Consider the following 25,746-nt stretch of genomic DNA (forward strand, 5'->3'; position numbering starts at 1 on the left):
CAATATAGTAAATTGACCAAATCACATCACCCTATTGTCAAAGGAGCTTACACTCACTGGCCACTTTATCAGGTATACCTGTTCAATTGCTTGGTAACACAAATTGCTAATCAGCCAATCACATGGAAGCAACTCAATGCATTTAGGCATCTAGAGGTGGTGAAGACAACTTGCTGAAGTTCAAACCGAGCATCAGAATAGGGAAGAAAATGGATTTAAGTGACTTTGAATGTGGCATGGTTGTTGATCGCAGACGGATTGGTCTGAGTATTTCAAAAACTGCTGATCTGCTGGAATTTTCACACACAACCGTCTCTAGGGTTTACAGAGGATGGTCCAAAAAAGAGAAGATAGCCAGTGAGCAGCAGTTGTGTGGACGAAAGTGCCTTGTTGATGTCAGAGGAGAGTGGGCAGATGGGTTCGAGATGATAGGTAACAGTAACTCATACCAATATGGACCAAAATCTCTGAGGAAAGTTTCCAACACCTTGTTGAATCTATGCCATTAAGAATTAAGGCAGTTCTGAAGGCAAAAGGGGGTCCAACCCAGTGCAAGCAAGGTGTAGCTAATAAAGTGGCAGGTGAGTGTATATTACACAGTGATAGGCTGGTTTCACAACCTACAGTATGTGCAAGCGCTGGACACGTATTGTGCATATGTTTTGGAGGTGCTTCCATTTATTTCTAATGGGCACCCAACATACATCCATGTACTAAACATCACACCTGACCCTGAACATGGTGGTGGTGGTGTAATGGTGTGGGGATTTTGCTTGGATATGCACTTTAGAAGACTTTTTGCACCTATGTGTATGCGTCATCAGGCACATTGCTTGAAGCATCAACACTGTTGTAGTACCTGGGCCTATTAGTTTTCTGTGGGTCCTCAATGAGCTTTCAAACTTCAAAATGTACCCCTGACTCTTTTTTCCCCAAGGCATCACAGTGCATGTTTTTTCATATGTATGGATTGCAGTACATTAAGGGTCAGGTGTGATGTTTAGTACCTGGATGTGTGTTGGGTGCCCATTAGAAATAAATGGAAGCACCTCCAAAACATATGCACAATAATGATAATTCTTTGTGTCATAGATTCAACAAGGTGTTGGAAACATTCCTAAGAGATTTTAGTCCATATTGACATGAGTTACTGTTGCCTTTCTATCATCTTGAACTAGTCTGCCCATTCTCCTCCGACATCAACAAGACACTTTCGTCCACACAACTGCCAATCAATGGATATTTTCTCTTTTTTTGGACCATTCTCTGTAAACCCTAGAGATGGTTGTACATGAAAATCCCAATAGATCATCAGTTTTTGAAATATACAGACCAGCCCGTCTGGCACCAACAACCATGCCACGTTCAAAGTCTCTTAAATCCCCTTTCTTCCTCATTTTGATGCTCGGTTTGAACTTCAGTAAGTCGACTTCACCACGTCTACATGCTTAAATGCATTGAGTTACTACCATGAGATTGGCTGGTTAGCAGTTTGTGTTAGCAAGCAATTGAACAGGTGTACCTAATAAAGTGGCCGGTGAGTGTAGACAGATCAATAATAGAATTCCCATGTTTACTTCAGTTTTACTTTGATTTAACCAGGATTAGGGAATTTTGTAGTAATGTAGTACAAATCCTTTACATATTTTATGTAATGTATTTTGTACTGATGCCTTCTGGGTAAGTATTACAAATCTGAAAATAGACCACTTATTAACTTAAAGTGGTTGTAAAGGCTCAAGGTTTTTTACCTTCATGCATTCTCCGAGCAGCTTCCCCCCCCCAGCCCCCCCTAATACTCACCTAAGCCCCCTCTTGATCCAGCAATGTGCACTGGAGTCTCGACTATCCCAGGACTCCCTTTCCCAATTGGCTGAGACAGCAGTGGTAACCATTGGCTCCCACCGCTGTTAATCATAGCCAGTCTGCCAATGAGAAAGAGGGGGCAGGGCCAAGTTGCAGCCCCATGTGTGAATGGACACATGGAGCAGCGAGTGCCCTCATAGTAAGCTGCTTGATGTGGGGGCACCCAACAGGAGGGAGGGACCAGGCGCATGGGCGGGGGACATGAGAAGAGGAGGATCCAGGGTACTCTGTGAAAATTCACTGCACACAGCAGGTAAGTATAGACATATTTGTTTTTTTTTAAATCACTTTAGAATCACTTTAAGAAATACCATTTGTAGCCCCACAGGGATGATATTAGATAGGCATGCTGACTCCAGATAAATAAGAGAAAACTACTGTTAGTACACATTAGAAAATAATGAAATATACAATATTTTATAAATATTCCTAAAATAAATTCCCAAATACTAGAAATACAAATACTTTGTGTACTTTATTTTAACCTTCAGTTTTCAGCACTTTTCTACGTGTGTAATGAGTTAGGGCCCATTCCTATGGGCATCTAAAAAAGTCAGATAGACACAGCTCATTTTCCAGCTCTTACATGTGTATCCATGCATGTTTGACAGTCTTTTCATCTCTATGATGAATGGAGTTGTCATTCCTGTGTAGCACTGCAGTGGATATTGGTGGGTTAATAAAATGAAAAAAACTCACCTGCTGATGTCAGCTATAGGGCTAAGGTGAGTTTAGGGAGAGTGATGGCTGCCACACAGACATGTAGGTGCTGGATGGTATGGTGAGTCTACCTGAGCTCAGGGTCCCTTCATATTTGTTCTTTTTTTGTCCAGATGTGATGTGTTATGACGCTTAATAATGTGCAATGTTAAGTGCACTGCAATGTGTGGTAACACATGGCAAGATGCTTTTTGAAGCACTTCTATTGATTTCAAAGGAAAATGTATCTGCCAAAAACAGACAAGTGTAAATGGGCCCACACATCTTCTATGGTGCAATACGGTCCATTTCACTCACATACTAACTCAATTCTATACAGTGTAGAAGAAGTTGGGTTTTATTATCCTTTGATTTTTTTTTCAAAGTGTTTTATTTTCTAGCATACATGCCAGAATGACATTGTTTACATTTTTAGCATTGTTTGATTCTAGCATTCAGTGCTTTGGTTGTATGCTGTGAAATACAAGTGTATTGCATGTATCATGTGTCTACACATTATAGGGGTGATTTACACAAGGAGTCATTTTTAATCTGTGTCTTTTTCAAAATCCCGGTCAGTTGCAGTTCACCTAAAACTGGTCGGTCTGTGTCCTTAACAGAAACCAGATTCTATGGGCCAGATTGAAAATTACTTTATTAAATAACCCTCATATATATGCACACTTACTGAATTTAATCCATAGGTTCCTCACACTGTGTTATCTGCCTGGCTGAACAGTAAGAACACTTTTTGCCTGAAAGAGAACCTGTCATTTAAAAAAAACTAAGGCTTGGAGTAAACACCATATAAAGTCTGTGCTATCTCTTCAAGCTCCCTCTGCCTAGGAGGGCACAATAAAAATCCCAACCAGTCTATGCAGATGTATTATGCTTCAGAGAAAGTCCTCTGCATGCTGGAGCAGAGTGTGACACTTTCATTCAGCTCCACTGCCAATTATATCAGTGCTGTGGAACCAGTATATGGCCACGTTTGCTTAGAGCAGGTCATAGTTTTACTGTCCTGGCAGACAGGGCACACAGATAGATCACTTTGAACATGAGAACATGGCTCACTTGCCATCTGAGCTCTGCCATAGAGATAGTTCACGTTTAAGTCCTTGACCTATTTCCTGTGTACCCAGCGCCATATTTATACTTTCTGCCTCTTAGGCAAACTGTCTTGTGCTGTACCCCTCCTAAATTTGGTATCATATTAGCAAGATTACTTAATACACTCTGAGGTTGTGAGGAGGGAAGCATGTGGATAAAAGTAATGGTTTGCCCGCTTTGCATCATTACACCTAGAACTAATGGCTTGAAGGGTAGTGCAAACCTTTGGTTTGAGGTGTACAACCCCACCAGCAAAAACTCAAAGGCATTGCAGGTAGAGAAACAATAAACAATATAGGGAGCCATCCCTATAACACTGGCAGTCAAGGGGGATGTCTGGAATCCTTTTCCATGATCATGTGTTATACTGACCACAACATATTGTGTGGGCTACTGTGTTCCACCTCTGGCAACCCTGCTGCTTTAGGCTATGGCCTATGTTGGCTGCAGAGGAATCCAGCACTTAAAGCACATTGTGTTGGGCTAAAATAAGCTCTGTGAAGAGTTGGGTGGATCATGTTAATTACGTTTGCTCTACTCAAGGTTTTCCTTGTGCACCTTGCCTCTGTACTCCGTGCAGATGCAACACATGCTCAGATGGGTGCCCACAGACATCGGGTGACAACAGAAAAAACAATAAAAGACATGTTCTCATTATGTAAAAGTCCTTAAAAAGTCACACATGCAAACTGCTTCTGCCAGGCAGAGAACATGGTGCAAGTCACCAAAGAGCTAAGTCTGCCTAAAACTGATTCTGGTTGGTTTAAATACTTTGATCTCTCTGGGGGGTTCCTGTGGGAGTCTTCCATACCTGAGTTCCTAGCTCCTTCCCTTCCTTCAACCGAAACTAGGGTGTCTTGCTCCTGATTTTGCAAATTGTATAAAGTTGGCTAGATTAATAAACGTAATCTAGCAGCAAGAGTCAGATACCTTCATATTTATATTGAAACAGGATACTCTTGTGAGGGTCCTGGATGATATATGGAGACAGTGGGTGATTCATCTCACCAGTGTCTACCCTTATATCTCGGTTTTTGATGGACTTAGCATTGACCTTTCAGTATGTGCTTATCCTCATACTCTCAGTATTAACTGTATTAACATGCTGTATCTTTGTCTACACGATCATAATTGTTTAACATAAACAGATGGTGCTGCACTGACTTTACTATGTGCAATATTTACTGCATAAGCAAATGTTTATTGCGCATTTTCTACGTAGGAAGGTCACTGCAGGGCCAGAGCACCATGAAGTGTTTTAGTCTGTTTTTTTAATTGAGAACTTTCTATACTGTCATTTCTGTTTTATTTGTCATTTCCAGAAATTCTATGTAGCAGGGATGTTCCAACTAATTAGTGCATATCTAATTAACTTGTCTGGTAAATTTATAATGTTCAAAATTGAAGTTTACATTTTCATAAATTAAAAGTATTTCTGCCACATATACCATAGATGATAAGTTTGATGTTATCTCCCTGCTACATACTTTATATCATAACTTTCTTCACCTGACATCCGTTCATATTAATATTTGTTTTCCAGATAAAGGCCCATATTCATATAATTCAGGTAACGCCAGCATGCTAGAGAGTCATAATGCATGTCTACATATGTTCAGTATGGTATAGTCACAATTAACCAATGGCTATACTAACTGGTCTCCATATGTTCTTATTACTGTCAGGCTTCCTTCCTTCCGATAGATCTCCTTGCCTGCTTCAAACCAAAAATGCTATGTTAAATGTCTTTCTGTAACATTATTTAATTTTATACTTTATTGTATTAGACACATCAAGAAGTCAAAAGTGAAATCATCCATATTCATTTACAGGAGGTATACTTGCAGATTAGAATCATCTAAGTCTAAAATCTATACTTTATGGGCTCACTATGATTTATGCAAAAAAATAAAGTAGACCTTAACTCACATGTTAACATAAAGATATATTAATAGTTTTGCTAGGACTGATAAGGAAAGAGAATCAAGAGAGCTGAAATTCTTACATTTCCTGGGAAAAATGCTGCAGAGGGACTTTGGTGGCAAGGTCACTGCATATGTCCCCTGCTTCACTTATGAAGAGGATATGACTAACTAGTGGAAAAACCATTTGTTTCTAAATACCTACAACAAGAAAGGAAGGAAAGTTCCATGCTTTGTATCATAGTAGTCTTGGCATTGGAGAAGATTTGGGGCCTTTGCCAGCTAAACGCATTCACTAAACATGAAATCATTGGGTGATTATTCCACTGGTGTCCACTCAAAACAGAAATCATTTTTTTAAATTATTTATTATTTCTGCAGTAAAATACGTGTGCAAGCCAGATTGACTGACTGGGTTTTGGCAGCCAAACATTTGCGACAGAAATCCTGCTGATTATGGGAGTCAGTGACATCACAAGACAGTGACTTCACAATACCCTTTTCTTGGATGAGTTGCTCTCAAAATACCTGTCTTTGCTATTCACAAAATTGCTGTCTCTACATGGTGCACTTTTAATAATATGTTCAGTCAACAGTGATCAATCAATATTGGGTGGAATCCAGTATGGTAATGAGCGCTCTGAAGTATTTCTCATCTTGTTTGTTTTATTTGCAGAATAAGTTAAAGGTCCTGCAAAAAATGAGACTTAGACTGGAGATCCTACACTAGAGTACAATATTGCATAAAATATGCACAGTGTGTTTCACCAAGTGGCCTCTTCAGATGTTTCTGGAAAAGCTTCATGATGAAAGTTATTGTATATATTTGACATGAAGTTGTATTCCTGAGCAGATCCATGGTGCCCAATATAATGTTTAGATGGACAGAGACCCCAATTATGGTGTGATACCCTGAAACTCCTTACCTGACTATTGTGCTGAGCCCAACAATATTAAATTAATAAAATCTTGTGCGCTTCTATGAATTAAAAAACTTGCTCGCAGTGATAATGAAAAATACTGTAGCATAAACAGTTTAGTAGCCGCTATTGCACACAAACCCTATCTCATATAATGCAAAATCAATAATAAAGTGAAACCAGCGCAGCTCTACAAACCAAAAACAACCTAAATACAAATGTATTAAAGAAGATCATTTAAATTGTAATAAGAAGTCCAAAAACTTTTCTTCTTCATGGTGCTCCCATCCTCCTGTAATCACCAAGTGCTTCAAATACAAGAGTGCATAATTCCACCAACAGCTGTCATGTGACCCAGTTCTTTCCCAGCCTATCTGCAGGGAATCATGACAGCTGTATATTGATTGATAAAAGGTGGTGAATTGGTGGTGAAAGTTGCATTCTGAACGAGGTATTAACAGCTGAATTCCATCAAGTTGACCTTTAGGCTAGGTTCACATATGTGCGGGTGGTACGGCTGCAGATCCGCATGAAAATCGTGCAGCCACACCACCCGCACAGAGGAATGCGGACCCACAGGCGGGTGCCATTAGTTCTAATGGCACGCTGCCTGCACTGGAAAACGCAACCGTACTGGGAACCGAGGTTCTCGTGTGGGCTGACATCTGGCGGTGGAATTATGCACTCTTGTTTTTGAAGCACTTGGTGATCACAGGAAGGAAGCCCAACAATATTGTTTCCTAGTTGTATACCCAGTCTAATCCTACCAGTCAGTGCCTTCACTGTCAATGTCCAATATAAACAGAACAGAATCATAAAACCTTTCCCTAGGCCCCGTTCACTCAGCACCAATAACACTGTTCAACAAATTTTTATTTTTTGCCAGTTTTGGAAACAAAAGGATCCATTTCTTAATGAATTTCACATTCTGAGTTCAAATATAACAATGAAATTTGTCAATTGGCTCTAGTTTTTCTGTAAACGGAAAGTTTTCTACTATAGGCGTAATGACTACATAATGCACAATAATTATATAGATAGATGTCTTTCCACAAATATAAAGCAAGTGATATTGACTACATAACAAAGCCTAAATGGCATAATATATTGCATAGGATTACCAAGAAAAATTATAGCCTTAAGCTAAGTTGAATCATTTTAATACTTAGGATTCTCACTAGTTTTGTCTTCAGTTTGTGTCGGTTTTGCTTCTCTTGGCTTTTCTCTTGTATTCGAGGAAAGGGCTATCTCTTACAACTGCACGTGACTACACGCTTCAGGTTCTTCCTCACTTGACTCAACCACGAAGGATTCTGGTGCTTTAGGAATTGGTAGCCCCTCTCCATGAGGAACTGGACGTATTGCCGATGGAATATTTGGATAGTGCACAGATAACTTTTTCTTCTTATTTAGCCCTTTTACAATTGGAGGCACCATACAAAAGTAACAATTACTAACATGATCTGTTGGCTCTCTCCAAATCATTGGCACAGCGAAAGGCATAGATGCCTTTTTTCCATTCAACCATTGCTCCAGTGCCGTCCCACAAGAAGTGCAGCATATATGTGGTGCCCAGCTCTTGTCCTGGTCTCCTATGTTGCAGCCAAAATACAAGTTGTAGGCTTTCTTAATCATTCCTGTTATCCTCCTTTTTTGTGAGATAAAAGTTATTTCACCGCAGATATAGCAGAAATTATCTGCTTTATTCACACAAGTTCGAGGCATTACTGAGTAGCCTATATAAGCATAAAACGAAATGTAAAGACGCTGTCGAACTACAATCAGCTACAGATACTGCAGCTTTTATGCAGTGAAGTGATGCAATTAAAGGCTAATATTGCATCATCTCAGTATACATGCAATTTTCTATTGGTCACCAGTATCAATTGCGCAATATGCAGCTGAAGTTGCATCATAATTTTGAATGGCTTACGTCATTAGATGGGTGAATATATCATGGAAACTAGAGCCAATCAACATTTTTTAGGGTCATTTTCGTTTTCAGCACCCCAAAATTATGTAAGATTAGCTAATTTTATGCCCAAAACTTTTTACCTGTTGAACAGTGTAATTTGTCTGCTTCTTCTGTCACAATACTGCAGGGAGTAATACTGAAGACAACATTACTTCTATAGTTGGTGGAGATTATTGGAAATTGGAACTTACATAAGAAATGGAAGTTAGCACAACTATTTCTTATGTAAGTGTCAAGTCATTCCTCAGAATCAATGAACAAGTCTGCATTTTTACTTACAGTTATCATCAACATTCTGGGCTAGCTTTATGCTTTTTGTGATTGATCCATTTTTAGGTGCTCCCAACTTTTGTGCATCAGATTATCAAGTCTGAACAATACAATAGTGCACAAAAAGGGGCAAGGGGAGGACAGTCCAAACAGACCAAGGTCAGTACCCCAAGGGAATATGCTATTATAGAGGGTCAGGCATAGTTTGGGACTATCCAGGGGTGTTGTGAAGTTAGTCAGATACAGTAGCAGAGAAGAGTATAGCCAGCCGTATATGGATTGAAATTCGGCCTTTTCAGCAGGAACCAGAAGAATTTCAATCCATCTATGGTCAGGCTGGTTGTTCTGCAGTCGATCCATTTATCAACTTTAGTGCAACCAGCCTGGCAGAGTTTATTTTCATGCAATCATTGCCAGCAGCTATAGCTGCTGGCAGTATTCATTGTTTTCTGCTGGTGTGGGGAAGGTTCCCTGCCGGCGGAAGATAATAGCTCACTGGATGGGATTCCGATATCAACACTGACTGTGTTGATGGGGAAATCAAGAAAATTTCTTTCCTTCAACCTGTGGTTGAAGGAAAAAAAATTGCATAATGTATGGCCTACCTAAGATGTAGCAGAGACAGATACCAAACAACATGTTGGGTCCAGGTCAGTCAGTCACATGTTGAAGCCAAAGTTAAAGATAACAGATGGAGCCAAGATCAAATTTGAGCATTTGAAGTTCATATACAGTGCTGTGAAAAAAGTATTTGCTCCCTTCCTGATTTTTTTTTTGCATATTTGTCACACTTAAATGATTCAGATCATCAACAAATTTTAATAGTACACAAAGATAACCCAAGTAAATACAAAATGAAGTTTTTAAATTATAATTTAATTTATTAAGTAAAAAATCGGTCCAAATCTACCTGACATTATGTAAAAAGGTAATTGCTCCTGCCTACCCCCCATCCTTGCTAAATAATGAATGAACTGTGATTAACCACATTTTTGGAAAGCTGAGTTAAATTTCACTGGCCAAGCCTAGGCTTGATTACTGCCAGACCTGTTGAATCAAGAAATCACTTAAATTGAAGCTGTCTGACAAAGTGAAGCACTCTTAAAGATCTCAAAAAGCAACACATCATGCAGTGATCTAAAGATATTCAAGAACAGATGAGAAACAAAGTAATTTACATATATCATCAGGGTTACAAAGCCACAATGAGAGCCATTACCCACAAATGTAGCAACAGTGATGAACCTTCCCAGGAGTGGCCATTCTACCAAACTTACTCCAGGAGTAGAAGGGTGACTTATTCAGGAGGTCATAAAAAAACCAAGAACAACATATAAAAAATTGCAGGCCTCACTTGCCTTAATTAAGGTAATTGTTCATGATTCAACAATAAGAAAGAGACTGGGAAAAAATGGCATCCATGGGAGAGTTCCAAGGCAATAGCCACTGCTGACCAAAATTAACACAAAGGCTCGTCTCACATTTGCCAAAAAAAAAAAAACTTGATTATCCCCAAGACGTTTGGACAAATATTCTATGGACTGATGAGACAAAACTTGAACGTTTTGGAAGGTGTGCATCCCATTACATCTGGTGTGAAATTAACACAACATTTCATAAAAAGAACATCATACCAACAGTGGTAGTGTGATGGTCTGGGGCTGCTTTGTAGCTTCAAGATCTGGCTGACTTGCCATAAGTGATGGAACCATGAATTCTGCGCTCTACCAGAAAATCCTGAAGGAGAATGCATGGCCATCAGTTCATGACCTCAAGCGCACTTCGGTTAGGCAGGAGGGGGTTTAAGGGGCAATTACTTTTTCAGATAGGGCTTAATAAATGAAATCATCATTTAAAAACTGCATTTGCATTACTCAGGTCTTATCGTTATGTAATATTAAAATTTGTTTGATGACCTTAATTATTTGGGAGTGACAAATATGCAAAATAAATATATATATATATATATATATATATATATATACTATGTTGCCTAAAGTATTGGGACACCCCTCCAAATCATTGGATTCAGGTGTTTCAATCACCTACATGGCCACAAGTGTATAAAATCAAGCACCTAGGCATGCAGATTGCTTCTACAGACATTTGTGAATGAATGGGTCGCTCTCAGGAGCTCAGTGACTTCAAGTGTGGTACCATGATTGTTTGCCACCTGTGCAATAAGCCCATCTCTGAAATTTCCTTGCTACTAAATATTCCACAGTCAACTGTTAATAGTATTATAACAAAGTGGAAGCAACTGGGAACAACAGCAACTCAGGCCACGTAAAATGACAGAGCGGGGTCAGTGCATGCTGAAGCACTCTGCGCAGAAGTTGCCAACTGTCTGCAGAGTCAATAGCTAAAGACCTCTAAACTTCGTGTGGCCTTCAGATTAGCACAACAGTACGTAGAGAGCTTCATGGAATGGGTTTCCATGGCCGAGCAGCTGCATCCAAGCCTTACATCACCAAGTGCAATGCAAAGCGTCTATATACATGTATGTACATATACACTATATTGCCAAAAGTATTGGGCCCCCTGCCTTTACACGCACATGAACTTTAATGGCATCCAAGTCTTAGTCCGTAGGGTTCAATATTGAGGTGGCCCACCCTTTGCAGCTATAACAGCTTCAACTCTTCTGGGAAGGCTGTCCACAATGTTTAGGGGTGTGTCTATGGCAATGTTTGACCATTCTTCCAGAAGCACATTTGTGAGGTCAGGCACTGATGTCGGATGAGAAGGCCTGGCTCTCAGTCTCTGTTCTAATTCATCCCAAAGGTGTTCTATTGGATTGAGGTCAGGACTCTGTGTAGGCCAGTTAAGTTCCTCCACCCCAGTACAGGGTCATAGTACATGAACACATAGGAAACCCAAGTGCTGTTCCCAAACTCATATTAATGATTACACTGCTGCATGTTATAATACACTATATAAGGTGTTCTATCCGGTTGAGGTCAGGACTCTGTGCAGGTCAGTCAAGTTCACCCTAAACTCTCTCATCCATGTCTTTATGAACCTTGCTTTGTGCACTGGTGCGCAGTCATGTAGGAACAGGAAGAGGCCATCCCCAAACTTTTAACACAAATTTGGGAGCATGAAATTGTCCAAAATGTCTTGGTATATTGATGACTTAAAGAGTTCCCTTCACTGGAACTAAGGGGCCAAGCCCAACCCCTGAAAACAACCGCACATCATAATACCCCTCTACCAAACTTTACAACTGTCACAATGCAGTCACGCAAGTATCGTTCTCCTGGCAGCCGACAAACCCAGACATGTCTAGGGGATTGCCAGACAGAGAAGTGTGAATCGTAACTCCAGAGAACTGCTCTAGAGTCCAGTGGCGGCGTGCTTTACACCACTGCATCCAACGTTTTGCATTGCATTTGGTGATGTAAGGCTTGGATGCAGCTGCTCAGCCATGGAAACCCATGTTGTGCTAATCTGAAACGCCACATGAAGCTTGGAGGTCTTTAGCTATTGACTCTGCAGACAGTTGGCTACTGACCCCGCCCTGTCATTTTACGTGGCCTACTACTTCATGGCTGAATTGCTATTCATATATATATATATCAGGAAGGGGACAAATACTTTTTCACAGCACTGTAGATGGCAGATCAATTTAAATGTAAATGTCACTAATCGGAAACAAGCAGAACCTCAGAAAAGGAACTGACATCTGCAAGTGACACACACACAGTATGTTCTTAAAAGATACACTGGCCAGCCACTCATGTTATAGCAGACACAGGCTTGTGCAATAGGGCATAACATGTATACTTGTGGGCATCAGGATCAGGAAGAGGTGAGTTTCTCGAGTCAAAGTCAGTGACCTCATCGTATACCAGAATTCTCTGTAGTGTTTAGGGTCACCAGTAAGCCTGTTTTAATCCATTAAGAAAGCTCCTATAGACCTCCCACAGTAGTGAGCAAAAAGGATCACAACCTTCATTGCAGAGGTTGCATTACATCTCACGATCCCTTTATAGTAAGCAAGCAGTGCTATGATTAGTTCATTAATATTGTGGACACCCACCCCATAATTAATTGTCACTCTGTTGAAGTTATCTTTTAAGGTATAACTAAAGAACATTTTTTTTAGTTTTGGACAGAGTGGAGATGGATTAGAATATTTTGCATTCTTTGTCCCTGTTAAGGAGATTCACCTTCTCTATGTGTCCTGTTTACCATTATCATAGAAAGTGAAAGTAGAAGAAAATCCCAAATTTTGGGTTGTCCCCTGAAGAATAATAGTAATCTTCAAATGGTGACACTAGTTCTGGTGACCTGGGAGGCCCCAATGGATTCCCTTAATTTGCAGGATTTTCCTTTCACTTCCTGTTTGGCAATGAAGTGAAGGTAAATCACTCCAATGGGACACAGATGGCAAAACAAAAACTGACAGGGGTTATAACCCTTCCTTATTCTATCCAAAATGGAAAAAAGTTTTGCCTATAGTTATACTCTAATAAGAAACATTTTCATTGTAAGTTCAGACTTTTTCAAAGTGAGCAGTTTTTTTGTGAAAAGTACTGTCAGCCATAACAATCAGTCATACTTCACCTTTACATTTAAAAGGACTGTCTAGCCAAGTGCCGTGTTTGCTAGATGCCGATGAATTAAATAAAACCTTTCCTGAGTCATTTCTAAGCCATTAATCTGAAACAGGTATACAGATCAGAAGTCAGAACTCCTTACTTGTGCACCTGTTCTTGCTTAGTGACCTTAATAAAGTTTGGGATCTCACTGTTTGTGGTCTGCAAACTGCTTGGTCACTTGTGGTCTTGGATTTTTAATTTATTTTATGTTATTCAGAATGCAGCAAAGATGATGGGAACACAATAAGGTGGGCAAGAACACCGCTAATTCCAAGGTGGGTGGGAAGAGAGTCAGAAACTATAGGAGATATCTGGTTGCCAAAGTCTCTGAAAGATATAAAAAGCCAGCAAATGACTCAGGCAATATGGCGTTTGGGTGCACGGACTCCTAAGAGCCTATTCACACTGATCAGTTTTTGATCAGTTAAAAAAAGCAGAAGAAAAATGCAATGCTTTAAATCCTGTGAAACTTTTCACACTGGTCCGTTGTGTTCAGTTTCTTAAAGTCCTGCTTGCCGCATTTCTGGTTTATGTTTGGTGCGGTAAGAAAAAAGGTACCAAAAATGCCCCTCTCTATTGAAATGAATATATACGACAGCAAAAACGCATCAAAAACCCAACGTGCTTGTGGGAAGTGCTTTGTCCAGTCACATGTCCGGGGGAAAAATACAATACAAACGTGGCAACGCATAAAAAATGCATTATGCCTTGCTTTAAATTTAACGCACCGTGGCAAAAACACAGCATCAGTTCACTGCATTGTAAAATAAGCCTTTAGGTATGGCTGCCATTACTCATCAACCATGCCAGTTGAAAATGAAATATAGTGATAACAACATTAAAATGCAGTTGCTTTATTATTCCAATGACAATGATTTTGAGTGCGTGCAGATAATATTCCCTATGTGTTATTCTATTCAAATATCACCCGTTATTGTACATACAGCGTGATTCAAATTTGCTGTGAGTTAGTGTCATCCGCTCAGATGTTTTTCCCCATTTCCAATAACAGGTGTGGACTGCTACCCTACTAATCTTATCAGGCCATTCCCTTTCCGCAGTATACTCCTCCAGCCGTAGTTTTAGTGTTGAATTGCTGTTCTTTATTAATAACCATAGTTTACCTAGTATTAAAGGAAATACGATTTCAAGGCCTGCTTTTTGACTGAGAACTCTTTGCAGGATCCAAGAGAATAAGTGACAGTGAAGTATCTGACTATGACTGCGATGATGGCGTTGGGGTTGTGTCAGGTAGGATTCCAAACGCATGCTGCTTCTGAAGGCAATCAATGTGTTTTTATTATGTTTTATTTATGATTTTCAGTACTTATTCACATTTGACATGCCTAAATTTATTATACTTGGGAAAATATGAAATACTGCATATGAGAATTTGCAACCAGCAGGTGGTACTGTGCGAATATGGAAAACATCAGATTCTAAATGTCTAATGTTTAAAGTGAATGGTTCCTTTGTTTGGTAAAAGTTCACTAAGTACCCTATTTTCTCCAGCAGCATTTACTTACCCTTTTTTTCCTCTCCTTCTCCATTTAGTCCTCATGAGTGAACTGAATTATCTAGCAGTTTTGGGTATAGGTGAACATGCGTCTCACTTCCCAACTCTCAACTGACAGCAATGATGCATTGTAACTAGCTAAACGCTGTCACTTGAAGCTCAGGAAGGACTCCATTCCCTAAGTATGTTCCATCAGTTTGGAGCTTACATGGAGCTTTCTTTTCATGTTTCCCAGCAATTGAATGGAATGGGGTAGGAGAGAGGAAATGTGAGTATATGCTGCTGGGGTGGAGGAGGGACTAAATGATCCTTTTTGTTTAACATGCAGGAGCAAAGGAAGTTTATTTTACAACAAAAAATAAAAAAAATGTAAAAGTTATTTTCGTTTAAAGAGGAATGAACTCAGGAAAATAATCACGGGACAAAGGACTAATCACCAGTATTGTCTGTGGTTTTCCCTGCATCTGATCTTTTCCCATTACTGATTTAAGCAAGCCATAGTTGATGTGATTTTCTTTCTTGCAACCATGGGTTACAGGAAAGAAAATTACTCGATTTCGAGGAGGATACGTTCCACGGAGCTATTGTGTTCTACTGATGGGGAGCCTTCTCTGCCACCAGAACGCAGTGATTACTGCTAGCAGCTATAGCTTCCAGCAGTGATTACTGCTAGCAGCTATAACTGCCGGCAGTAATAGCATGTAAAAAGTCTGACCGGCTGGGTCTACTGAAGGCAACTGATGGATCGACTTTAGTGCAACCAGCATGCCCATAGATAGATCAAATCTTGGTCGGTCCTTGCTTAACCAGCCAAGATTCAATACATCTATGGCATGGCCGGAGCTAGGGGGGTGCGGGGGTGGGATATGCCTCCCCAGATTTTAGTTGCCCCCCCCCCCAACCCTAACCTGCCACTATGCTGCCTTAACCTGCCACTATACTACCTTAGCCTGACACTATGTTAATCTCAGTTATGCATTGTATGAAGAGGAGGAGCTCTGCTGCCTGTGCCCAGGCTATGTGCAGTGCAGGAATAGGATAAAGAGCAGTGCCCCTGTCCTCTGCCCTGCCAGCAGTGACCCCTGTCCTCTGCCCTGCTGACCTCCCATCCTCTGCCCCTCTGACATTTTTTACTGCACCCCCACATTGGACAGGCTAGATCCAGCCTTGATCCAGGGCTGGCTTAACCATGGCTTGTTCTGATCTGTGTCTCTGTGTGGAACCATTTGTTAGAGACAGGGTTTTGTTTCCTCATATCAAAGCATCCAGAAAGGATAACAGTGAGCAGCACAGTAGTGAAATCACCAAATTTCACTCCATATCTTATGAGACCAGCAGTCTGAGGCGGCAGTGCCTTAGATTTTTACACTCAGATATACAGCTTTGAGGCTGAAGGCACAGGGATGTCCAGGCACCCTCACATACCGTAAAGTGAACTGTTATCCTTCTGAGAGAATTTGAGACAAATGGTTCATATTTTAAGGATAGCACGTATGTTGCCTATAACATAGCAGATCTTCACTTTTTGAGTTCAAGTCCACTTTAAAGACTCACTCTGGGATCAGTATCACTCACCCCCCTCTATGTAACTGCAGGAACCAAAAAAAAATCTAATTGTCCATTTTTACTTACCTTAACCTACAGTCACATGAAGGTGCAGCCCAAGTCTTTTCTTCTTCTTACTTACTGCTTGAAGGTCCTTCCTTAGGTGTACACATCAGTGCCTTTGTGATGTGGTCATTTGCTAGTGGATGGTCACCGGCAGGGTTGAACAGGGCTTGATGTCATCACACGGGGACGGTAGTGGACTGGTGATCTTGGAGCACCATCACAGCCCTGCATTAGCCGTCCCCTTCCTCAGAACTATGCAGACTGTCAGCATAGGTGAGAGTGGTGTTAGGGAGGGTTGGTAAAGGCTTTAAATGCCCCTATCTTTTAAATTCACATGAATCTGTTGGACACAAGACAGGTGATGGTTTCTAAAGTTTTTTTTGTTTCACATATTCTGATTGTATCCTGTCATTGTTCAGATTACCGGCACAATGGACGTGACATGCAGAGTTCAACATTATCTGTTCCAGAGCAAGTCATGTCATCCAATCACTGTCCCCGGACAGGATCCCTCCATGTAGATAGTATAGGAAGGACGAGATCCTGGTCTCCGAGTGTTCCACCTCCACAAAGGTACAGAATGTTTTATGTCTAATACAGTCCTTTTACTCCAATTCTGACCTCTGGGAAAAAGTAAAAACTACCCCCATACTGCAAGGGTTAAATGCTTGCTTTTTGTCCAGGGTATGTTTAGATGCAATTTTACTTACCTTATTAATCATTTCTGAAGTTTTCCTCCTCGCTGTATGACCAGTCCTCCAAAGCCTTTTTTCTTCGGCACTCCATCCATTGGTTGCATTCTGACGTCATTACATACAATGCAGGACCAGCAGTCCTGCATTGTAGGTGACAATGCTAAGGGGCCCACTTACAACCTGGAGTGTCGCAGGGAAGAAGACAGTGCAGTCTGCCAGGGGAGCGAAGGTCAAGGTGGATATTATAGTTTATTAATGAAATACTAAACGGGGGGTGGGGAGGGGGGGGGAGCCCCCCTGCAAGGGTAGCTTTACATTTTCCCCAGAGTTCAGCTTTAACATTTTACAAGAAAGCAAAAGGCTTTTCTGTGTGTGAGTGAACATTGATTCTTAGTTCTATCTGTGAGAAATGTCTTTTTGGGATATTGCTCTTTTACCATTGGCACTTCCATTACAACCTTATCATCTCATTGCTGCAAGATGATTCTGCTGCTGGACTTTTATTCTATTTTAAATGCAGAAAATATTACCTGTACTACATACTACTTTTCACGTAGCTAATTTGCTTAAAGAGCACCTGTAATTTAGAAGTAGACATAATGTTGTAAAGGAGGAGGTAGACACTACACTTGGTTCTTTCAGTGATTAAGGTTTTATTGCATTTGGATGTGCCATAGGTAGGATTTACCCTGGTCCTCTGTGCCTTCATTCTGTATATTACTATGGCAGTACTAATAGGTTAGGATGTGGAGAATAAGATGTGACATCATAACTATTATTCCAGGAGTAGTGATGAAGTGGTGGAGAGATGGTAATATCAAACCTGTTATTACCATTTGCTTTTCCCCTCTTGATTTCTCTCTGTAACCTTCACTTCAGAGTCTCTGAACATCACATGCCTGCAACCTACCTTAGCAGATACAGGTGGATAAACAGCTGTATTATAGGTTCTTAGAGTTTTGGATTGTAGGAGTCTGTCCACCAAAATATGATATCAATTAAGGTCCCTTTCGCACTGACGGTCCGATCGGGTCTGCCTGTCAATGTTTCAGGTGGACCCAATCAGACCTGCCATAGCTCTCTATGGAGCAGCGGGTGTCAGATGTGTCCACTGACCTCTGCCGGCATCCAATCCGATCCTGTGCGCTAAAAACAGATGGATGGGGATCCGGTCCCCATCCGTCTGGTGGATCAGATCGGATGACAGTCGGATGGAAACAGACAGGCGGTCTGTTTTCATCTGACTGCCCCATAGAAAACAGTGGGCTGTGTCTGTGTCCATTTTGCATCAGCAGAGCAGACACAGACCTGTCATCCACTTACTCAGCGGGGATCAGCTTAGAGAACACCCCGCTCAGCAAACGGATCCACCTACAGGTCCGCCCCATCTGAAAGGGGCCTAAGGTAGGGTATAGGAGTTTACGTCCTCCACTGGCTTCTTAAATTCCTCTGGATGTGCACTCACCCCCATTGAAGTTGCTAGTAATCCTTCCTTTAGATCCAGTTGCACCATCCATCTTAACTGCTTAAATGTCCCCCTTTTAGATCCCCCTGATGTATAGGCATGCATAAAAAGAGAGTGTTTCCTAAATGTGAGCATCTTTCATGGCTGGCAGCCAATCTCCACACCTTCTTGCCTCCTCTATGTCGCTGTTGGCCAGTAAAGCCACCCATTATAGTGGTGGGCAACTACTGCAGTACAGGATGTCATCTGGAGCAGGGCTAGGCACACAAAACTGCCTGCATCTATAACAAAAGAACACCCCATGGTTTAGGTTTTCTGAGGCTTTTAAAAGGAGAGCTGAACCCATGTGCAGGCACCTGAGAGTCAAGCTTTAATAACAGTTATATCACTTCAATTACTTGATAATGGTAAAATGGGGCATGATTAACATCATGATTTCAAAACTCTCTAAAACCTTTGTAACTGAAACCAAAAATGGTGCCTCTTCTCTATTTGCAGCATAGTGTATACTGAAAAACCACAGGTGCACTGAAAGAAATACACAATGCTATTGTGAATTATGTTTTTATTGTAAATAACGTGTCTTTCTCTTGCATGATATGATATTCCTGGCGTATGGGATGAATTGTGAGTATTGGGAGGTCATCACAGGTGCTTTATACTCTCTAATGTAACACTGAGGAAGGAGCGCAATTATTTGTTTTCTATTTTATATGGAAAGGCAAGACAGAAAAATAGTCAGTTTTGTAGACAGTTGTAATACCCATAATGAGAACACCCTGTAGGCACCTTTGAACTATTGTCAGTGGAAACAAATGATAACAATATTAATACTAAATATTGTTTGTTGGGTTGATGATTTTACAATCTTGCCTTAGTATATCACATTTGTCAAAAAAGATTTACTTGATGTTGTCGCTGTGGTTTAGATTGGTTTACTTTATAATTACTTAGTTGGAATGGCCCATAATTTAAATTAGCACCAGTTTGAAAAAAAAAAATAAACTGACTTTCCAGGTTGGTCCATACCTAATATGTAGTCTCACGTCTCCTACTGCAGCAGGGTTATTCTTAAGCCTGGGACACACAGTAAACCTTTTCTCGTACAGCCCAGTGGGCTGAACGAAAAAAAAAACTGAGGACCACAGGAAAAGGTTGCTGTGTGATTTTAGTATGGCAATCTCCCCTCTAGAACACAACAATCAGCACTCTCAGCCATCAGCTGCTGGTTTTCCAGCAAGCTTGTTCAACAGACATAAGATCGACTTCTGTCAAACAAGGACCCATATACACGGGCTGAATGTCGGCCAGTGTCTACTGTACTGGCTCATTTCAGACGATATTCAGCTTTACTCTTGCTGTGTAGTAAAACATAAAATGCTAACAGGGAGGTCAAAGTGTATGTTAAGCCAAAACTTTTTTTAATTTTGAATAGAGTGCAAAGGATTAGAACCTCTTTTGGTTTCCTACTGCTATCAAGGGCTCCATTAGAGAGATTTCCCTTCATTTATGGTCCTGTTGAGAAAGGTTTCACCAGAGAGGAAATGAGGATAAATCTCCAAAAGCAACATAAACAGAAATAGAAGCATTTTGTTTTAGTGGAGCAGGGAAAAGTGTATTGTCCCTGTCAGATCCATAATGCTATCCATGCTTTTGTTGCAGGTTTTCCCTCTCTTCTTGGCTGGTAATGTCACCTGGGCAGTAAGTAAGGGGAAATTTCTCTGACAGAGCCCCAGATAGCAATAACCAAATGACAGGAACTCTAATCCTTCCCCACTCTATCCAAAACAAAAAAAAAGAAAAAAAAATACTTTTTGGGCTGGGCCTACACTTTAGGACTTTCTTGTAGTTGTCATGGTAAGCTGATGAGCAACTAGTGGGTGATTTAACCCATCTGTATCCCTGATTACTGAAGTTTCAGTTTTATTTTTTGAAAAGGGTTTCTCTTTGGTAAATGCATGTGTGTATGCAATGAGCTTAAAAAAAATCTAACTGGCAGTATAATTTTATTGATCACTTTTGCAAGTATAATTATTGCCTTTTGGCTGCTGTTGCACTACAAAACCAATGGGACGGTGCTATTTCTTCAGTGGTAACTTGGGGGGTTGTGATGGATGTTGGTGAATATATAAAATATCTGACTCCTGGTAGGCTGGATAAACATCCTGAATGTATGCTAATGTTTTGCATTGTTTGGCCTCCTTTGGACACTTGTGGGTAAATTCAGTCTAGTAGGAAGAATTCTGCATCTTGGATAACTCAAGCCATTGGCTCTGTCATTGCCTTCAATACAGGTCCCTGATCCAACCATGTGACATGCATGTGGACAGTGGGGGTTATATGAAAAGTACAGCATTATTTATATGTGCTTAAAAAAACATGCATTTTACTGAATCTTTGCTATGCTTTACTTAAGTTTCCATATTTACAGACATTATACTCGTACAGTTAAACCATTCAGAGCATTTTTTGTGATAATTGGACAGTATAGGGGTTGTCACAGAAATTAAACAGTTGTGGTCAGTGTGGTGATGCCACAGTCTTGGATATTGAAAACTTGACCATTGTTAATCACTGTTCTAGATGAGACATATGCCCCTGTGGGGTGGCCTCCTACAGTTTGTTGTTCTGTTTTGTATGGCCACTGTACATAGCACATTTGTTGCACTTGGGCTCATGTCTTTCAGGTACACCATGAGTGTCTTACAGGAGGATAAAGCTGTACCATCATGGCGGATTACCATGATCTTCTTTCCCATCAACCTTTGCTGATTTAAACATTTAACTGATGCTGCTCTTCCACTGTCTCTGATTGCCCCGAAGTAGCCAGTCTTCTACTAATTGCTTGATATCTTGCAGTTAGCAGTTTTAATAAGAGTATTATAGAACAAGCTGTATAGCGAATGTTCATCTGAAACTGACAAACTTCCCTTTCTTTCAGTAGGAGTATGGAACAGGGACCAAGAGGGACAAGATCTGGCCCTGCACAATACAATTTCATGGGCAGAGTGGAAAGGCATCGTGTATTAGATAACCACTACTCCCCAAACAGAGAAAGGTAACTAAAGTACATAGCAAATCCATTGAATAGGCAGAAGACGCTATTTTAGTGAGAGTTAGAGGTTAAAGACAAGGTCCATCAGAATCTGATTTTTCATTTATAGGATGCTAGCTGTGTGAATCATATTATGACTTGCCAAATCTCTCAGGAAATTAAAGCTCTAAACCCAAAAACAGAAAATGATCTTGCAGCTTACTTGTCCTTAAAAGAGAAGGTTAAAAAAAAAAAAAAATATATATATATATATATATATATATATATATATCTTTCCTCCACCGGCTCTAAGACGGAGAACTGAGCGATCAAACACTATTGACTGCCCAGTTCTCGGTGTTTAGTGGTCAGAGAGCCAGTCACTGGCTCTCTGCTCTGCCTCCACAGCACTCACTGGAGCGCTGAACTGTGGATGGGGCGGGAGGGACTGACTCAGGCTCTCAGTGGCTTGTTGCCGGTCCAATCATCTGGGTGGATTTCAACGTTAAAGTCGAGATCTTTCCAGAGCCTGGACTGGCTTAGTGACGTTAGCCAACAGTGGGCTGTCTGCTGAAAGCGTGTCACAGGAGTGCAGAACGAACTGCACTCCTGTGATCCCCAGGACAAGTATAGCCAATATAGCTTTGGCTATACTTCTCCCTTAAATGTGGTGGCTGCATTAGTTTTTTTTTTTTCTTCACCTGGTGAATCTGAGACTCATACACTTTATGTCCTAAGGTGATAATGTTACTGTACTGTATCTATGGAGGAGCAGAATTGTCACACTAAGCTGCCCCCCCCCGATTTGGACTACATCCTCCTCTCCTTATCGCCATTTCAAGAGGGGTGAGTTTGTAGTTCATAGAGGATAGCTTGTTAGAAAAGTTGGTATATGAGTTCAGCTTCAGCTTACAGGTAGTGATTTTTAGCAAGATCAGAAGAAATTTGTCTGTACTTGCTGAAAATGTTTTTAGCCTGAAAAAACTATACCTGGTGCAGCAACCACATCTAAGAACTTGTAGGTCGTGCTATATCTAATTTTTGTTCTTGGGTTTAGATTTCCTTTAAATGTTGCGATCTCTCTACCAGATTCCTATCTCTGTCTCCATGTCCTAGAGGCATCCTAGTTGGGGTGGTTTATTGATTTGACCTTTGGAACATGTTGGTAGGAGTTTTAGCTCATTGTTGGAACACCCAGATCAGGGAAGGTTTAAGACATGAGCCAGGGCCATTTTTTAAAGACAAGAGTCCAAACTTTGCATTTTTTTCAGATTTTTATGACTTCGGGAAAAGACACTTCTCCCATCCCCCAACATTTCTTTGCTTTATAAAGTTTGGCTATAGTAGCATTGGTCACATACTTTTTTTGCTTCCTTTTTTTAAAGGTTGGAAATCTTTAAATTGCTAGAAATCGTCAGCATAAAAAAAAAAGAGAAAATATGTTGCTGAAATAAATTACTTCTGCCAGACTGCCATTTTAACACATTTTTAAACTGTCTCAAAAGCCAAAACAGTTTTTTGGTCTTGGATAGAGTAGGAGAGGAAGATCAGTTCTCTATTTATCCTGGTGACCATTGTCACTGGGACTGAAAATGAGGAAAATCCAACTTTTAAGTTGTCACTGGAACATGACTTGCAACTGGAAGGGGAATCTTTCAGTAGGGACACCTATTGCAGTGACAGTTATCTAAGAGGGCATTACCCTCACTTTGTAAGGATTTCCTCTACCTGATGTGTCTACGGGACAGAATATGAAGGAGAATCTTCTCAATGGGATATAGAAATAGATGTACAGTTGCAAGAAAAAGTATGTGAACCCCTTGGGATTACGTGGAGTTTTGCATGAATTGGGCATAAAATGTGCTCTGAACGTCATCTAAGTCACAACAATAGAAGAACACAGTCTGCTGAACATAATACTACACAAACATTAGACGTTGCCATGGTTTAATTGCACATAACATATAAACATTCACAGTGCAGGGAGGAAAAAGTATGTGAACCTTTGGACTTAATAACTGGTTGACCCTCCTTTGGCAGCAATAACCTCAAGCAAACGTTTCCTGTACTTGCAGATCAGACCTGCACAACGATCTGGAGTAATTTTGGACCACTCCTCTTCACAAAACTGTTTCAGTGTAGCAATATTCTTGGGATGTCTGGTGTGAATCGCTCTCTTAAGGTCAAGCCACAGCATTTCAATCGGGTTGAGGTCAGGAGTCTGACTGGGCCACTCCAGAAGGCGTATTCCGTGCTGTTGCAGCAATTGTTTTGTTGAATTACTTGTATGCTTTGGGTCATTGTCCTGTTGCATCACCCATCCTCTGCGGAGCTTCAGTTGGCGGACAGATGGTCGTACGTTTTCCTGCAAAATGTCTTGATAAACTCTGGAATTCATTTTCCCATCAATGACAACAATCCGTCCAGGCCCTGAGGCAGCAAAGCAGCCCCAAACCATGATGCTCCCTCCACCATGTTTTACAGTGGGGATGAGGTTTTGATGTTGGTGTGCTGTGCCTTTTTTTCTTCACACATAGTGTTGTGTGTTCTTCCCAAACAACTCAATCTTGGTTTCATCTGTCCACAGTATATTTTGCCAGTAGTGCTGTGGAACATCCAGGTGCTCTTTTGCAAACTTCAAACGTGCTGCAATATTCTTTTTGGACAGCAATGGCTTCCTCCGTGGTGTCCTCCCATGTATTCCATTCTTGTTTAATGTTTTCCTTATTGTAGATGTGTCAACAAAAATGTTAGCATGTGCCAGAGATTTCTGTAGGTCTTTAGCTGACACTTTGGGATTCTTCTTTACCTCGTGCAGCATTCTGCGCTGTGCTCTTGCAGTCATTTTTACAGGACGACCACGCCTAGGGAGAGTAGCAACAGTGCTAAACTTTCTCCATTTGTAGACAGTCTGTCTTACCGTGGACACATGAACATCAAGGCTTTTGGAGATACCTTTGTAACCCTTTCCAGCTTCATGCAAGTCAACAATTCTTGATCGTAGGTCTTCTGAGAGCTCTTTTCTGCGAGGCATGGTTCACATCAGACAGTGCTTCTTGAAACCAGTAAACCCAAAACAGGTGTGTGTTTTTTAAGGGCAGGACAGCTGTCAGCAACACATCCAATATCATCACACTGATTGGAGTCAAGGTTGGCTCACTCCTGGCTCCAATTAGCTCTGGGAGAAGTTATTAATCTAGGGCCTCACATACTTTTTCCTCCCTGCACTGTGAATGTTTACATGTTATGTGCAATTAAACCATGGCAACATCTAATGTTTGTGTAGTATTATGTTCAGCAGACTGTGTTCTTCTATTGTTGTGACTTAGATGACGTTCAGAGCACATTTTATGCCCAATTCATGCAAAACTCCACGTAATCCCAAGGGGTTCACATACTTTTTCTTGCAACTGTACATTGTAAAAAATAAATCCTGACAGGGGTTTTGGTCCTGTACTCTGTCCCAAAAACATTTTTTTGGTTTAAAATTTTCTTATATTTTTCTATAACGCTGGAGATGCAAAATTATCAGCCTACTGCAAGTGTAGGGGTTTTTGCTGTATTTTGGGGGACACGATTCAAGTTTTTCTTCAGTTACTGAAACCTTACAACTTTATTTCTCAACTTTTGCAAATAAGTTTTTTGAAATATAGCTTTTCAGTTTTTTATCTTTAACAGCATATGTTACTCATCTTTAGAAATACCCACAAAAGTGGCCTGCAAAAGTTGCAACACAAGAATTCGAGATCGCTCGTCCACCATTGGGATTGATTTACTAAAACTGGAAGAGTGCAAACTCTGGTGCAGTTCTGCACAGAAATCAATCACCTTCCAGGTTTTAATGTCAAAGCTTAAGACCCCGGTCACACTCAATGCGAATTGGCATGCAATTTTCATGCCATGTGACTTGGAAATTGCATGCCAAATCACAGCCTATTGTCTGCAATTAGAGCAGTAATATCGGTGCTGTTCCAACTTGGTCGGAACAACACCGATTTCTAAAGTAGTACACTTTTGGTGCGATTTGCATAGACATCTGTATCAGATGTCTTGCAAATC

The 25,746-nt window shown here is 40.7% G+C and overlaps 1 protein-coding gene across 50 annotated transcripts in view; it reads left to right on the forward strand.

The window, feature by feature from the left end:
- Positions 1-25,746, forward strand: part of RIMS2 (regulating synaptic membrane exocytosis 2) — a 919,325-nt gene that overhangs the window by 637,964 nt on the left and 255,615 nt on the right. For 35 of the 50 annotated variants that reach the window (XM_089658335.1, XM_089658295.1, XM_089658297.1 and 32 more), the window contains 3 exons: positions 14,549-14,617; positions 16,913-17,066; positions 21,595-21,711. In XM_089658335.1, the coding sequence (XP_089514461.1) occupies positions 14,549-14,617; positions 16,913-17,066; positions 21,595-21,711 (340 nt within the window). The remainder of the gene's footprint in view (positions 1-14,548; positions 14,618-16,912; positions 17,067-21,594; positions 21,712-25,746) is intronic. The other 15 variants (XM_089658296.1, XM_089658310.1, XM_089658303.1 and 12 more) reach the window with 2 other exon arrangements.

Source organism: Staurois parvus, unplaced genomic scaffold (assembly GCF_062004578.1).
Source record: "Staurois parvus isolate SC_StPar_1 unplaced genomic scaffold, SC_StPar_1.0 ptg001062l, whole genome shotgun sequence".
Taxonomy (NCBI): Eukaryota; Metazoa; Chordata; class Amphibia; order Anura; family Ranidae; genus Staurois; species Staurois parvus.